This window comes from Haliotis rufescens, unplaced genomic scaffold, assembly GCF_023055435.1.
Source record: "Haliotis rufescens isolate VD_foot unplaced genomic scaffold, xgHalRufe1.0.p SCAF_11, whole genome shotgun sequence".
NCBI lineage: Eukaryota > Metazoa > Mollusca > Gastropoda > Lepetellida > Haliotidae > Haliotis > Haliotis rufescens.
Genome location: NW_025963791.1, coordinates 20,549,715 through 20,567,344, shown reverse-complemented (window position 1 = coordinate 20,567,344; position 17,630 = coordinate 20,549,715). Strand labels below are relative to the sequence as shown.

The window sequence follows — 17,630 nt, the reverse complement described above, 5'->3', positions numbered from 1 at the left end:
GAAGATATATAAATATATTACGTAATAATCATGATAATGTATGAATGAAAAACAGAATTAAGATTTTCAATTATTAAGCATGTTTAGTTTTGTCATTTATGTCTTAACAATGTTATGTTTATGTTTTGTGTAGGTCAGAATGAGTAGTAGTACTGCACAGCGATTTGGCGCCAAGACATACAGCCGCTCCAAGGAGAGTACTGCAAGTCGTGCCTTTGATGAAATAGTCACCACAAAACCTGCCCTGAAAGCTGCCCCATCACATACAAAATGGGGCAAGACCAATTTCAAGGCCTTGAGAGAAAGCCAAAGACTGAAGATGGAATCTTCCCAGGCGAAGAAACCCCGCTTGGAGGAAGAGCCAAAGGGTCCTGAAGATCCCTTCAGCTTTGATACAGATATGGAACGAAAGAGAAGTCCAGTTAAGAAGCAAGTAGTTCTAGCTAAGGCAAGTACTGCCCCAAGCCCCAGACTTCCAGGAACTCGACTCCCAGGAACTCGCATTGCTACGCGTGGTGCTGCAAATGAGCAACCACCAAGTGCCAATGACAATCGCAAGATGAAAGATGAGAGCGTGGAGGTGAAGGAGGAAGGAGATTTCAGCTTCAAGTCTGCTGTGACAATCTCTAAAAGAACATACACAAGAACACCATTTGCTAATCCTGTTGAGACAAAGAAAAAGCTTGTAACAGAAGTAATAGAGACCAAACCTGTAGTGAACTTTGGATTTGGTGATGATGAAGATGAGTACAAGCCTCAATCCAGTGGGGAATCTCCACATTCCATAAATGAGGATGACAGTGAGGAAGATGATGACGAGGATGATGATGAGGTTAGTTTCAACTTCAAGATGCCACAGTTCATGAAGAAGGAAGCACGAAACACTGAAGAGTTGTCTGATGATGATGTGTCATCTGTATCCTTCAAGAAACAGCCTGTGAGGACATATGGAAGCAACAAGCAGACAAGCAACTCGGAAACATCACAACTCAACACTAATCAGCCATCTCCTCCAACTGCTACCACTTTGCCAACAGCAATTACACGAGGTCCTCATAGCCCCCGTCGTGCCTCCCGCTATTCAGATCCTAAATTACTGCAGGAATATAAACGTATGTATGTTGAAAAGACTGGTGGTAAGAACCAAGATGCTATTGGATCTTTTTCCAATAGCACTGTCATATCCAAAGCTCAAGTGAAAGGTCAGAAGGGCACCACGCTGATTGTTGTGTGCAAACCTAAGGGGGTTGAGCAGGAAACCAAGGAAACTGTTCAACATAAATATTTTGGAAATCCTAGCAAAGCTCTGGGTAAAGCAGACAGACCAATCAAAATTGATGTGATCACTGAAGGAGATGAGGAGGAGGAAGAGGAAACATCTGATGCTGATGCTGCTAAGACTTCTACATACCAGTTTGACAATGACTCCAGCGATGAAAGTAATCAATGGTCATCTCAGCCCATAACATATAACTCACGGACACATGCAGCAAGGGCCCACAACAATAGTGTGTCCACAGTGCAAGTGAGAAATAAGATATATAGATCTTCACATGTAGACTTTTCCTCATCTTCCTCTTCTGAACCTGTGCCTGCCAGTTCACAAGACTCCATTGAGTCTGAACCTTCATTAGCTCCTAGTACAGACAGTAATAGTAATAATGACTATGATGATAGAAAAGTAAAAGAGAGGAAGCCAGTAACATATAGTTCTAGACGTTCATATAGGATATTCAAATCTCGAGCACCACCACCTGAGGTAAAACAGGAAATAAAAGAGGAAATAAAACAAGAACTTTCTGAAGAAGTTGAACCGCCAAGTTTGGACATTGAGCCTCCAACACTAGAGCCTGCCCAGATCATCGACTCTCCTCAGGTCTCTCCTCCTTGTCTGTCTGTGGAGCCAGAGGAGGAAGAGGAAGAAGAAAAAGAAGAGGAGGAGGACGAGGACAAGTTTGTGCCAATGGACACCACTCCTAGTAGTAGTCAGGAATATCAACTGCCTGACCCTGCAGCTAGTAGAGCATCTAATGCTAAGTCAAGTGCTACAAGTGTGTTTGAGGACTTTGACCTGGAGTCAGACTCTCAGAGTGTTGTGTCAGAGGAGTCACATGATTCTCAGGATGACAGTCAGGGGTCAGGCAGTCAGCAATCTCAGGTGCCAGAAACTAGGAGGATTTTCAAATCAAAGAACTCTAGGAGTGTTAAGAAATCATCTGATAGTCTGAGGAGAAAGGTTTTGCAAAGTCCAAAGAAGGTATGTGAGACTGATTATTGCCAATAACTGCAACCACATAAATTCCTGAAAGCATGGAAATTATTATGGAAAACAGTTTTTCTATTGCTTCTAATATTTCAGGGTTACTTCTTTCCCTGGACAAAGGGCAAGAAGAAGCCAGGAAATGTTAGAAGCAATAAATATGCTGTTATCCATGGTACTATAGATAAGTGAAGTAACAGTTTCTTTGTCCTTGCTTCTCATTCATGCCAATCATCTTTGTTCTTAATCCTATGCTTAGTATAGTTGTAGCACTGACATGAGTCTCCCCGTGAAGATCCAGCTTAGAATTTGTCTTCAGCAATACATGCTCGTCGTAAGAGGTGACTAACAGGATTGGGTGGTCAGTCTTGCTGACTTGGTTGATGCATGTCATTCTATTCCAATTGTGTAGATCGGCGCTCATGGGTGTGTCAGACTTGCTGACTCGTTTGAGCATGTCATTCTATCCCAATTGTGAAGTGTGTAGATCAGTGCTCATGATATCAGTCATTGGGTTGTCTGGTTCAGACTCGATTATTTACAGATTATTGTCATATAGCTGGAATATGGCTGAGTGCATCATTAATCAACAAAGAAACAGTAGCTGTTAGTGTTATTATTTTATGCACTATCATGAGCGGAGTCTGCCATGCTTTCCACACACAACAGAATTTTACTTGATTTGGGCTTGGTCTGAATGCTTCACTCACTCATGCTAAAATTTAGAACTAGAAGCCATGATGCTGATTGATTGATGAGGTAGTTCACCTGATCACGATGGCGGTGGAGTCACCATCATCACCATCTTCCTGAGGCTAGGGAGTTAACTGACTGTAAAAGACCTGATTCCCACCCTTGGTGAACTAGGCTGGAATTTCTGGGCTCAATCGTAGCGCCACTAGTGGATATTACATTATGTTCCTTCTATCCCCCTCCTATTGACCAGACCCGTGAAGATTCGGGGTAGAATAGGTTTTCAGCAACCCATGCTTGCCGTAAAAGGCGACTATGCTTGTCGTAAGGGGCGACTAACGGGATCGGGTGGTCAGGCTCAGTGACTTGGTTGATGCATGTCATCGTATCCCAATCTCATAGATCGATGCTCATGATATTGATCACTGGATTATCCATGTTATCTGGTCGACTATTTACAGACCGCCATCATATAGCAGGAATATTGCTGAGTACGGCGTTAACCAACCAACCAACCAACCAATTGACCAATCAGATTCCACCTCTCATATCACTTGCATTTGCTCCAAACAAAATGGCGGCGCCCAGTCAAGACAATTGCGATTTTGATTGGACTATGCATAGACACGTTTGTCCAGTCAAATTATAACTCCATTTTTCTAACATAGTTCAGCAAGGATGGAAACTGGACTTTTATAGTCAGGTAACTCCCTTGCCTCGGGAAGATATATCATATCAAAGATCGGATCTTTAACAGTATAAAATCTGTCCCAACATTCGTCGTTGACCTGGGGCAATTATTGAATCTGAGAACAACTAGCTTAAGGCTTGGTACATTATGTTGAGGGATTACCTTAATTAAATCCCACAACCTTGGTGCAACACAATACAGTGTATGTAAATAGTCACTGGGTTGGTTTCACTTTCACTTCAGATTTCAACAAAGGAACTAAACATGAAGTCAGCAGTTTATTTTCAACTTAATTTTTATTTTATTTTAATGACTAGAGCATAGAACTGGTTAGATGAATATTAAGCATTGAACGTTGTGTGAAGTACAAGGTTTCAAGACATGTTGCAGAGTATCACCATGATCACAAGATTCAGTCCAGACTGTCTATTTCTGATTGTCTTCACTCAGTCATGAACTTTGGTTTTAAACAATAGTCAGCACATATCTCATGCAGGGCTTCAGAGCATGCATACTATTGTGATGGCATTAATGTCATGATTAGAGGTGAAACGATACGGGAGGGTCGTGATAGTTACGTATCGCGATACAGGGGTCACGATACGTATCACGATACAGTGTTGACTGGTACAAGCTAAGCCAAGTTGATGTCTTTCTGCTCTCTAAAAGATGTGTCAAGTACAGTTGAAGAAGATATAAGGTGTTTATTTACTGTTACAGTAAATTGTCAGCAATACAGTATGTTTTACTGAAACAACAAACTGGCTTTGAAACTGTTAAACGTATTTCATGTATTTTCTTGAGTATAGTGCGCACCAATGTATAATGCGCACCCCCCTCTAGCGGGGAAAAAAAAGAAATTTGAAGATTATGTGCAGAAAAAAATTACACCGTACACCTTCAGCGAAGTCCGGCTAACGAACGGGTGATGAGAAACTTCGTCAGTACAAATTTCGAAATTTGAGCATAAAAAATCACCAGACATGTTGGTTTACCGTTAAAATTGTATTTTTTGTTCAGCTAGGCATTGTTTTATATCCAGGGATTAAGATTACATTGTGTTTTTTCTCGTAAACTAAGCCGGACACAGCAATCAGCTTTACACACCTTTCTTGGAATCTACGGGTGATTCGGTCAAGACACACCCAATGATATAACTTTACAGGATTTTAATGCAAGGATCAGCAAAAATTGTATCTGAAACTATTTTTTTATCAGGAATAATATATTCCAATATCTTGTTAATTTAGATGCAGCTTTTACAAAAGATATTTAAAATAATAATAACCCTAAGCGAAGCAGCTGATCGCTATTTCCAGGTATTATTTTTTACATGGAACCAGTCTGACCAGTCACCGTCAAGGCTCCCATGCACGTGATTGCATGATCGCGAGAATTACGTGTTGACATAGAATCGACCAACAAAAACAAATATGACTTTTTAACGAATCAAAGTATGGCATTTATGATATATGTATCCATTCTCTGTCAACTAAAGTTCGTACCAAGGCGTCAATAGCAGCAATCTGACCGTGGTTGCTGTAAATAATGGTGAGTTGTGCGACCTTCCGATCGCTTCACACACAATTTCGCCGAAATTAATTAAAACAATATTAAAAAGAATTTTGAATAAAATTAATGAAATAAGTTACAAACATAAGTCCAGATATACAAAGAACACTTTTTATAGCCAGACAGTGTAATAACATGAATAATTTGCGAACTTCAGTATGGATTTGTTGACATGGTATTTACGTCGGTGTTACGTGCTCACGGTAATGTCTTTCCGCACCCCCTTATACACAGCTGTGTTTTTTTTAAAAAAAGTGTGCACTATACTCAAGAAAATACGGCAAGTAAAACTGTGTTATGAAAATATCGTATGTATCGTGATACATGCTTTCCAAATCGATGCATCGTATCGTAGGCTGTGCATCGGGATACAATACTGTATCGCCATATCGTTACACCACTAGTCATGGGTGTCACATGTTGCAAGCTGTAGGCTTCAAGTAAATCAACAGTCAACCTGGGTCTCTTTTTTATGCCATGGGGCCTTAAAAAGTATTACTGTCTCAGGACTCAGATTGGAAACAAATTTATTAAGTATGATAAGTCGGCATGTCCCATGGTAACGCTGGTTTTTGCACCCTATGAGTCCAGGCTAAGTGATCCAAAAGTCATGACAAATTTTCATGGATTTGAATGAAAGTGTTTCTGTGCACTTGGGGGGTCAGAAATGTGGTAAAATGTCTGATCACTAAGGTTATAATTGTTCTGTAAGTTGGGTGTAAATTGTTTGAAAGAGAACATTGGAATGCAGCTGCAGTGACTGTGGGTCTACTTCAGTTTATGAAGCATACCCCAGAGCTCCAGTTAACTTTTTGAGCAATTGAGTTTTTACTCTAGGGATCTATTTTAATTGGGTTATAACATTTTTCATTGGGTAACCAATATTATTTCACTCACCCATTCATATATATTAATTTATATTTTAAGATTTTAAAAAAGTGAAATAATGTTTTGGTGTATATAACTGTTCTAAATATATATATAGGCTTGACTCAGAAAAAAAATTAGCTCATAATTGTTTTTCGGAAACTAGCTCTGTTGTACACATGCTAAAAAAAGCTTCATTTGGGTATTTATGCGTGCTGATTTTATACAAAAATCTTTCCAATGCAAGTATTTCATTTCACACTTACACAATGTGTAGCCATCTACTTTGAAGTTTCTCTTGATGGCCTTTGCAGGTTGTGCAGAACAATAAATGGTCAAGTCATAGCATTAGTCTTTGAATCATATTTTAGACGCTCATACTTCGTTAGCTGTTCCTTTGTCTCATTTTCTGTTCATGAGAACCGATGGCGATTTACTTTCGACTGTTGCCAGGGTGGACAGTTTCTCTGTGTTTTCATTTGCATCCATTGGCTCGGAATCATATCCACCATCACTATATTAATTCCAACCAACTGTCATCATTCTTTTCACTCACAACTTTTCGTGGAACGTTATTTTTTTTGCTGTTTGTGTTATCAAGTACGTCAGAAGTTCGTAAACTCAGTGCAATGCACACAGTATCATCATTTAGCATACCGTATTCGATGTAATAAGCGCCCCCCTCTAATAAGCGCCCATGGCGGTATTTGCTTATATATTGGCTAGTGAACAATCCCATTAGCACCCCTTCCGGTTGATCAATGTTCACAAGACTTATTAATTTGATTACGGTAACCAAATTCTGGCACCGCAGCATGGAGCCAGCGAAATGTTCATAGACGATAAATGCAGTAAGGCTTTAAAAAATATTAAAAATTGCTTCTAAGACAAAGGCTTTTGAAAAAATAGTGAGGGGTTGCGGTGTTTTTTTGTTGTATGTAACCAAATAAACAGTTGTGTACAATCATCCTGGAAAAGTGTCTCCTTACGTAAATATATTCCTTGATGAGTAAAATACTTGAAGACAGTATTTAACTACCGTTTGTACTTCCAGTGTGTGCATAATTCACGCATACAATAAGCTTTGATTTTATTTCACAATGCGTAAAACAATATCATGATGACACAACACTTGAAGAAGCATGTCTACAAGTCTGTACTGAAGTATGCAAGTTAGTGCTGTTATTACACTATCTGGCTATAAAAGTCTTCATTGTGTATCTGGACTTACGTTTTAAATCATTGTATAACTTTTATCCGAGATTTCATTCCATTTTGTTGACATCAATTTCTGGAAAAATGTGTATGAACATTGGCAAATCACATCAACTCACCATGAGTTTGCCTTGAAACGAACATTAGACATTAGAGATGCAAAGTCTTCAATGTTTCTCTTGAAATTTCTTGTCAGTTATGATATTGACCATGACATTAAGTATTTTTAAAACGAAATCTCCCACGGATTGGGTAGAAAATGTGTTAACAGCTGATTGCTATTTATGGCTTAGTTTACATTTTCACTCCCAGAGTCGTGTTTTTGAAACATGAAATATTTAAGGATTTTAATTTTTTTTAGAAAATGGAAATAAAAATGTACGAGCTCCATTGCAATCAGGGAACTGGCGATGTTAAAACAGCAGAGTTATGGGGTCTGTTGGGTAATCAGAGCAACAAGATTCTTTTTGAAAGGCTAAAGTTGGTGGAATTTTCAACAGGGTACGAAATACCCTAGAACAAGTATTTGTGCAATATTACATGAATTGATATTATTCGTATTAGAAATAACTATTGTCGACAGTAATATAAATTTTTAGGTAGCCAAGTGGTGAACAGTAGATATATATACATAGGTTGCCAATCATTGATTTCAGTCATATTGGTGACAGTCAGACTGAAATAGTCGCTACTTCGAGGGCTGTGAAAAAGTCTTTATTAAACTGGTGGTGCTTGCAACTTTGTTATCAGGGATGTGGAAAATCTGTGCCTACTTGTTACACTAGATTGCCAGACAAGCAATAACATCAAGTTCAGTTACCGTGCACAAACTTAAATTGTAGAAGACCTTTAGCTGTTCTCATTTCAGAAACATGAAAAATGGGGCCCAATGACCCCTACCTTTCTAAGAATTCGGGACATAAGATGAAACCAGGGGACACACTCAAATATTATTGAAATAAGGACATAAGATTCAGAGAATGTTACCTTTTTAACTGTCCATCAGGAATTAAACTTGTCAGTGTCACTTTGTGACATAATATGACATTTTCACTTTTCACATGGGGGCACGGGTGGCCCAGTCGCTGCGCTGCGATTCGCTGTGCAGAGTTGCGTCCCTTGGGCACGCCAGAAACCTATGATTGTGGGTTCAAATCCCGGTTCACCCCGATTATGTTTCTAGGTTTGTCAGCACCATACCTGTGCTCGTGGGTTTCACCGAAGTGGTAAACGTCCGAGATCTGCATCATGTTTAATAAAACAATTGTAAACTCAACACAGTACTTCAGTTGCCAACAAACCAATTAACATCAATTGTAAATTACTTCACAATTTGTCATTGTAAACTCAAGAATTGAACAGATTAACACTTCAGTGCAAAATTCAATACATGTGGCCCTCGTCTGGTTTCTTTTCTCAGATGTCATGACAAGAGAGTGACAGGGATACGAGATCGCAATTTGAAAGTTTAAAGCCAATTGGGCCTGGTGATGTAAGGGAGATAGTTAACTTTTATTCCGGAAGTGATTATTCCATCCAATTAAATCATGTTACATTGCAAGGGTCAAGTCAGCTAAACCTATCGTTGCTGATGCTGACTGACGGCTTTTGAGGTTACAATAAGTGATTAACACATTCCAATCACTGAAACGTGTTAACTTCAGATCTTGACAAAGATCAATGGAACTTATGTTGAATTAAAGTCATGAGTCGAAGGTACTATCGAAAACATTTCTAAGTTTTGGGATATTTATTTTTTGCATCATTAGGAATTAAAGTGTTTATGAGTCCCCATGGCCGTGTTCTGAAATGAACACCGCAACACATCTTCCCAAGTCAAGGGACTGTAAAAGTCCTGTTTCCACCCTTGCCAAACCTGGCTGGAATTATGGAGTTATTGCCAGATTTTCAAAGCATGTGTACCACCAACTCCGCGCCCACAGATATTTTCTTAATCTGTTTGTTTTTAATCAAGATACTCGCATGATTTGATGCACATCGCAGAGAAGAGACCCATTTTATCACAACATAGATTATTTATCGATGAGATCGTCTTACTCGGCGCCACCATTTTGTTTGAAGCAGATGCAAGTGATATGAAAGGTGGAATCTGATTGGTCAGTAGGAGGGACATAGAAGGGACATAAACTGTAATAGCCACTGGTGGCCCTACCATTGAGCCCACAAATTCCAGCCTAGTTCGGCAAGGGTGGTAACTGGACTTTTACAGTCAGTTAACTCCTTTGCCTCGGGAAGATGACTGCAACAATGCTCCACACTATTGCAACAGTGCTTCACACTATTGCAACAGTATAAGTGTCAACTACAGCACTAGTATTAAACCAACGTCAAGGCTTCAAAATTATATTAATCAGTGTAACAGAAATGAAGAAAGTATTTCCGACAAAAAGGAGAAAATAGGCCATTTTCCTCCATGTGGCTACTCAAAGTAGGGCTGCAACGATACAGGAAGGTCACGATACGATACGCATCTCAATATTCTGGTCACGATACGATACATATCTCGATACACAATGATACAAAAACAAGACTTAGAGCATGTCAAGATTGAACCTTTCATGAGTGAGTGAGTGAGTTAATGCTTTACGTCACATCGGCAATATTTCAGCCATATCGTGACGATGAACCTTTCATGATTTTGAACAGTCAACATTATTTTATAATAGCAAGACTACTGAAGTTGTATGTTTTTAAAATTATAAAAACCACAAGCGTAGCATTTTGATACTGGTGATTGCTGTTGCAGGATATTTTTACGTATGGAACAATTTGACCAGTCACAGTAGGGACTTCCCCACGACAGGTATTTCAATTGCGAAAATGTTATGTTGAAATATATTAGCCAAATTGCCACAAATATGACTTTTAACGAGTCAAAGTATGTCATTTTAATATATGTATCCATTCTTTAGCAACTAAAGTTCGTTTAAATGCGTCAAAAGCGGTTATCTGACCGTGGTTGCTGTATCTCTTCACACATGATTTCACATAACTTAATGAAAACAATGTTAAATGAAAGTTTGAATAAAATTAATAAAATATATTACAAACACATGTCCAGATATACAATGAACACGTTTTAATAACAAGATAGTATAATGATGGTATTGAATTGTGTACTTCAGTTCGGTTTTGCTGACTGGTATTTCCGGTGTTATGTGCTTGCGGTGATCAGCTTATAATGTTTTTTGAGATGGGGAAAAAACATCTGTTAGTGTAAAACCTGAGCTTATTAACAATGTAAGTATGTTTTGGGGAAAAGTATGTTTTGCGTTACTGCGTGCTATAACCAAGTTAGCAGTTTATTGAAAGGCACAATTTTGAGGAATAGCTGTACTTGAGAGATTTGCGTTCCGTATCGTGGCGCATCGATAAATGGTCCCACGTTTATCGTAAATCGTACCGTTGGTCAAGTATCGCGATGCATCCGAATATCGGTGTATCGTTTCACCCTTAACTCAAAGCAAAGGGATATAACTCTAGTCTGCAAATGTTGTAATTCTTCCTCATCAAAAAACATGGCTGGTTTGAAATTTGACTGTAAAAACTGTTTCTGACGCAAAATTTATGTCTTATTTATTTTTATTTGCAACTATTGCAACTACTATCATTTGCTGTGCATATTTATGACAATACTTTTAAATTCCTATCATTGTGGTACAATTCTTGGGCAAACAACAGTTTGATTTGTCCTTTAATGCACTCCTAGTCCTAAGTACCATATCGTAATGTTATTTCTTTGCACTAAAGATAGACAATGGGGAACCCTGATGATAAGAGACAAGCTGACTTCTTTCAGAAAAATATACTTTATTGATAATCGCTGATGCTTTGGTCAACAATAAAGATTTATAAGGTACTTTATTTGCCGGTCCACAGGGACTGACAGTTATTAGGGATAGGTATTGGAGGTGTATTGAAGTGTATCACCATCTTTTGTGATGCACAAGGCCGTATTGCGATTCGTATCACGATATGTAGTATAATTCTAAGTTTTGAATTCAGAAAAATCTGAAAGATCAGTGTATGAATGAAAGTTCACAAATAGAACCAAAAAGGATGCTGGTACAACAAAATGTTTACTCATTTAATAAATATGCAGCCATCTTGGCTGCCTAGATGCACACTCCGGGGTAGTGAAGGTATTTGGCAAGTGTATAACATGAAACACATGATAAAAGTCGCTAAGTCATATTTGAGGCAGTTTGACTATTAAATGTCAACATAACGTTTTCGCAATCAAAATACATGTAGCGCGGGAAGTCCCTACGGTGACTGGTCAAAATCGTTCCATACATCAAAAAATATCCTGCATACCATCTGTACCAAAGTGCTACTCTTATGGTTCTTATAATTTTAAGTAAATATTGTGGAAGCTGCAACTAAAATAACACGATATTGGAATATATTATTCCTGATAAAATAATAATTTCAGATACAATTTCTTTGGACCATTGCATCAAAATTCTTTGAAGTTGTATCATTGGGTATGTTTTAACTGAATCACCGGTAGATTGGGTGGAAACGTGTGCACAGCTGAATGCTATTTCCGGCTTAGTTTACGAGAAGATACACACAGTAATCTTAATCTCTGCATATAAAACAATGCCTTGGAGAGCAGGAAATTCATTTTAAATGGTAAATCATCATGTCTAGTGATGTTTTATATCAAATTTCATACTCTTATTGACCAAGTTTGTTATATCTGTTTATTCACCTTAATTTGCTGAAGGGATACGTCAACACTCATCAATTATTTGGACCCCGTTTGTTTAAAATGTAAAAATTTAAATATCCGGTAAGCAATATTTTAAACTGGACATTTGAAATTCCCAATCGGACATGTCTGGCGCATAAGACCGTTTCCGGACCCCTGTGGTAAACGTCTGAGACCTGCATCACTTCGGGCTTTCCTCCAACATTAAGCTGACACGCCGTGATATAACTGGAATACTGTTAAAAGTGTCGCTAAACCCAACTCACTCACTAACAATAACACATTTTACTGGTCCAAGCCTAATGTTTCCACTAAAAAACTGGTAATTACTGGTAAACAGGGACAGTGACTGAACTCAAAACATTTGTCACAGACTGGAGGTTGAATATGAAATGTGATGTCAGTGAAGTATTACATAACAGGGAATGAGTCCTTCCTTATTCATGTCAGACGTGCAGGTCATGCTTCACCCACATGTATCCGCCAGTTTCATGGCTTCAGTGGCTTCAGCGTGTTTTCAGGTGCTTGACATTAACCATGTTAACAGTAATATGGGTCATTCTGGAATGTCAGACTTAGAACCATGCCTGAGGACAGTTTTTGTCAGCACTGAAACTGCCCAGCGGGATGGAATGCTTGAGGAAAGGTCATACAGAGCTGGGTCAGACCAGTGTCTCCAAGGCCTAGAGGAGCAGTTCTGTCTGCACATTGTCAAGACAACCAGGTCCACACTGAGAATAAGGGGTGTCATTGGTTGGAAATTTTAGAATTGATATTTAGAAGGAAATTTTAATATTGAGATATCGACTGAGAAATATCACAAATATATCTCAATTAATAGTAAAATGACAGATATGGAAATCACTTGCAGACAACATTATATAATATTTGAAAAGTATTAAGATGCATGTCTTTTGCCATATAGCCTAATCTAATGTCCATTGTCTGTTGTCCATTTCAAACTGTTTGATTTGTTTATAGGCTATACATTTATCATCCATTGTATATTAAATAGATAAAAAAAAAAGAAGACATTAATAGTAAAATTATTTTTTTCCGTAGATATGTGTAGGCTATTGATACAATTTACATATGTAACTGTATACACTTGAAATCTATCAATTTAATGCCAAATGCGAACTAAACTTATCCATTAAATGTTTATAGAGTTGAATTTACTGCCTTTTCATTGCATGTTGATCTTGACCATTTTAAAAAATATGACCGGTTTCCTGGCAATAAATTATTAATTTGATATTGATATTCATAAAGTTGTATCCCTAAGTTCATCAAGGCTTGAAAAGGCCCTGAATTTTAAGGTCCCTCTTGAAAAGCCTTCAGTTTTAGTGTCAACCGTGAAAAGCCTTGAAAATCACCAAAATAGCTTGAAAAGCCTTGAATTTGTACAACATATGCTTATGTTCATACTGTTTTTTAGGTCTTACGACTAACATATGGTATGCTGAATTAAAAATAAATATTGACAAGCTAAGGCTAATAACCCAACTAAAGCCTGGAAAATGACAGTTGAAAGCTTTGAAAAGCCTTGAAATTTAGTGTTCCACGGCAGTATGAACCTTGTATCCATACAGCATCAGCATTAAAAGTCTGTAAATCAATATACAATGACATCCCAAGGTTTTGGGCTATGGTATTGGATTCTGTGGGACCGTCTAAATCTATAATTTTAATATTAGGACAAGAATCTCTTTGATTGATCTTTGAACACTGCGACATATTTTTAAATTCTGAAGACTTTATTTGGAGATCAATGCATGGCAAATATTATGGCAATAATTGATACTGGATTTGGACATATGTTATGAAATAGGTTCTCTCACCATGCTTTCAGTAACCATGGCAACTCATGTCATTCAACTGTTCCATAAAAGTGATGTAGCTGACATGTTCAACAGTGTTAATCCTACTTTAGATTTTAAGTGGCACTACAGCAACTATATTGTAACCTTGTACATATTGCTTGGTGGTTGGTTGGTTGGTTTGTTGTTTAATACCGCACTCAGCAATATTCCAGCTATATGACGGCAGTCTGTAAATAATCGAGTCTGGACCAGACAATCCAGTGATTAATATCATGAGCATCGATCCATGCACTTTGGATCGATGACATGCATCAACCAAGTCAGCGAGCCTGACCACCCGATCCCGTAAGTCGCCTTTTACGACAAGCATAGTCACCTTTTTACGGCAAGCATGGGTTGCTGAAGACCTATTCTACCCCGGAATCTTCACGGGTCGCTTGGTGGTGCAATCGGTAGCCTAGTGGTTAAGGGTTTGCCCATCATGATGAAGACAACAGGTTCTCTTCTCCCACATGAACTCAATGTCTGAAGCACGTTTCTGGTGATATTACTTGAATATTTCAAAATGCTGCATGAAACCCAACTCTTTCTCAATGAATGTTTCATAATCTCGATGTCTATATGTGTTTTAGAGATGAAATAAGTATTTATCTGAAAAAATAAAATTGATATCCCACTCAAGTGAAATAACCTTTTGCCAGACTACTTTCAGTTTGCATCAACCTTGCTCAATGATATTATGATTTTTAGAGTATGATTATGAAGATCAGTAAGAAAATACATGACAATAGAACATTTGTATTTTCTTGTCAAATGACATATTTGTGCTCATCTTGTGCCCCATCAAAGTTGACATTTTCACTCAAGGGCTTGCCATCCACATCTTTGTACATCACAAAATGATATAAACAGTTCACTTAACAAGAAAATACAAATAATTAATATCCTCAGTTATCAAATGTAATATGATGCATAGTGTGACGTACATTATGATATTATGCATCAGCAAATTAATCACCGTTGGCACCCTAATAGGAGTGCAGACCACACAAGTATTCCTGTACATTACTAGCGAATATTGAGTGGTGTACGGGATGTATATGTGACTTGTCAAATCACTTGACCAAGCCTCAGGCCACGCTCGACTGTCCAGTGGACAGCCCCCATGATCTAGTGGACAGAACAAGAGCCAAAGGTTGATGGTTCGATCCAACAGCCGTGTCATTTCTTATAGACATAAAAAGATTGTACTTGTTGTTTGCCAGCCTGGGCCCCGTTCCACAAAGCGATCTTACCGCTACGACTATCGTAAGCCAGTGTTAAAGTATGGGAGTTACGATAACCTTAGTGCTAAGATGGCGTTGTGGAATGGGTCCCAGGTGCACAGCATCAAGGGGATCAACAGGGACTGGTCAGCTCAGAGTCTGTATACTCTGTCTGAGTTGGGTTTCCATGGTAAACCTTGATATGGTACCTCAGTGGGCTACAATATTTAATTTCAAGGGCCCTGTAAAGTAATGAAATGGTGGAGTGTACTGTACTGTAAGATTTGATAATTACTTTAATTATAATTTATATTTCTTTCAAGAATTTGGTACAATGAATGTTACTATGTGTCCTGAGGGACACACTATATTTTTTTTCTGCATCCATTCTGTGCATTAATGTGCACAGGCGTCATAGCAGACTCTGGGACTAATACTATAAAACTGATGTTAGACACATGCACATTGCTATAAATGCAATAATCTATAACATCACCTAATGTGAAACACCATTTTCACCTCCCCTCACCATTTGCTATTTCACCTAACCTTATCAAGTGTATAAAGTATCCATTCTATTATGAGTTCATATGATATGGCACAAAGAACACATGAAATTACAGAGAAATTCTGTGGGAAAGTGAGTGAGTGAGCGAGTATGGTTTTTACACCGCCTTGAGCAATATTCCAGAATTATCACGGCGGGGGACACCAGAAATGGGCTTCACACTTTGGACCCATGTCAGGATTCAAACCTGGGTCTTTTTGCGTGACAAGCAAATGCTTTAACCACTAGGCTACCGACCTCTGTTGGTAAGAAAGAGAGTTGGAGATGTCCTCTTCACCCAGTGATATGTTTGTGTATGTGGTTTGGTAGTCCATGAGATTGCTATAATGGAGAATATAACATATTAATGTTTACATTGTCTTTCAGTCTCCTACAAAAGCAGTGTACAATCCTCGGTCCTGGCAAGGCAGTTTGGATCAAGGCAACCCAGCATCAAAGGTAAGGGACTCAGTGGACTCAGTAGAGCATTAATGTAATGAAATTAAAAGAAGATCATCAGTGTAATGAATAATGGTTACAATTCACAGGATTCACAATAACTGAATCATGTGAATTGAATGTTGCAGTAGTCAGTGGCAAATTTCAACTGGATACTCACTGTAGACTAAACCTTCAAAACAGCTCAGATGATGTTGGTTTGGGATACAGTCCAACCCCCTTTTCTGCCCCCCCCCCCCAGATTTTAGTCTAGTCTAACCCCTAGAGTTAGCTTGCCTGACTCTTCACCACACCAGGCCTTTGATACTGGTCAGTTTTGACCATGTCAAAGGTCTAAGTCACCTTGGATAGTATTGAATAAATAGTTGTCATATTTTCTGTTAATATGGTGCAAAGGTACTTGATATATAATTCCTGTTTGCAATACATTTTGGTCAAAATATTCAAAGATCAAGGTCATCTTTGGAGTATTTGTGCATAATTCTTTTGCCATAATTCTTTTTCCAAGTATTGCATTGCATCTGTGCTTGCTTGCTCAGTTTTGAAATATTGATGCAGCTTGTTGTCATTTGTTTAAATTTCAATGTTTTATATCCTGTTTATATTAACCAAACTATATATAGCTTGTGTAATACTTATAGTACTTATCTGTGTACCTCTCTCCATGCTGTGTTGTGACAACACAGTCAAACTGGTTTCACCTGATCCATATCAATGTTACTTACAGGTATCAGTGACTGTAACTACCTGACCCATACCAGTGTTACAGGTATCAGTAACTGTAACCACCTTACACATACCAGTGTTACAGGTGTCGAGACTGTACCCACCTGACCCATACCAGTGTTACAGGTATCAGTGACTGTAACCACCTGACCCCAGTGTTACAGGTGTCAGAGACTGTAACCACCTGACCCCAGTGTTACAGGTGTCTGAGACTGTAACCACCTTACACATACCAGTGTTACAGGTGTCGAGACTGTACCCACCTGACCCATACCAGTGTTACAGGTATCAGTGACTGTAACCACCTGACCCCAGTGTTACAGGTGTCAGAGACTGTAACCACCTTACACATACCAGTGTTACAGGTGTCGAGACTGTACCCACCTGACCCATACCAGTGTTACAGGTATCAGTGACTGTAACCACCTGACCCCAGTGTTACAGGTGTCAGAGACTGTAACCACCTGACCCCAGTGTTACAGGTGTCAGAGACTGTAACCACCTGACCCAAGTGTTACAGGTGTCAGAGACTGTAACCACCTTACACATACCAGTGTTACAGGTGTCAGAGACTGTACCCACCTGACCCATACCAGTGTTACAGGTATCAGTGACTGTAACCACCTGACCCCAGTGTTACAGGTGTCAGAGACTGTAACCATCTTACCCCAGTGTTACAGGTGTCAGAGACTGTAACCACCTGACACATACCAGTGTTACAGGTGTCAGAGACTGTAACCACCTGACCCATACTTACAGGTGTCAGTGACTGTA

The 17,630-nt window shown here is 38.7% G+C and overlaps 1 protein-coding gene across 1 annotated transcript in view; it reads left to right on the top strand.

The window, feature by feature from the left end:
- Positions 1-17,630, top strand: part of LOC124137245 (wings apart-like protein homolog) — a 44,000-nt gene that overhangs the window by 5,536 nt on the left and 20,834 nt on the right. The window contains exons 3-4 of the mRNA XM_046503471.2: positions 134-2,257; positions 16,059-16,130. Of these exons, the coding sequence (XP_046359427.2) occupies positions 140-2,257; positions 16,059-16,130 (2,190 nt within the window). The 5' untranslated portion in view covers positions 134-139. The remainder of the gene's footprint in view (positions 1-133; positions 2,258-16,058; positions 16,131-17,630) is intronic.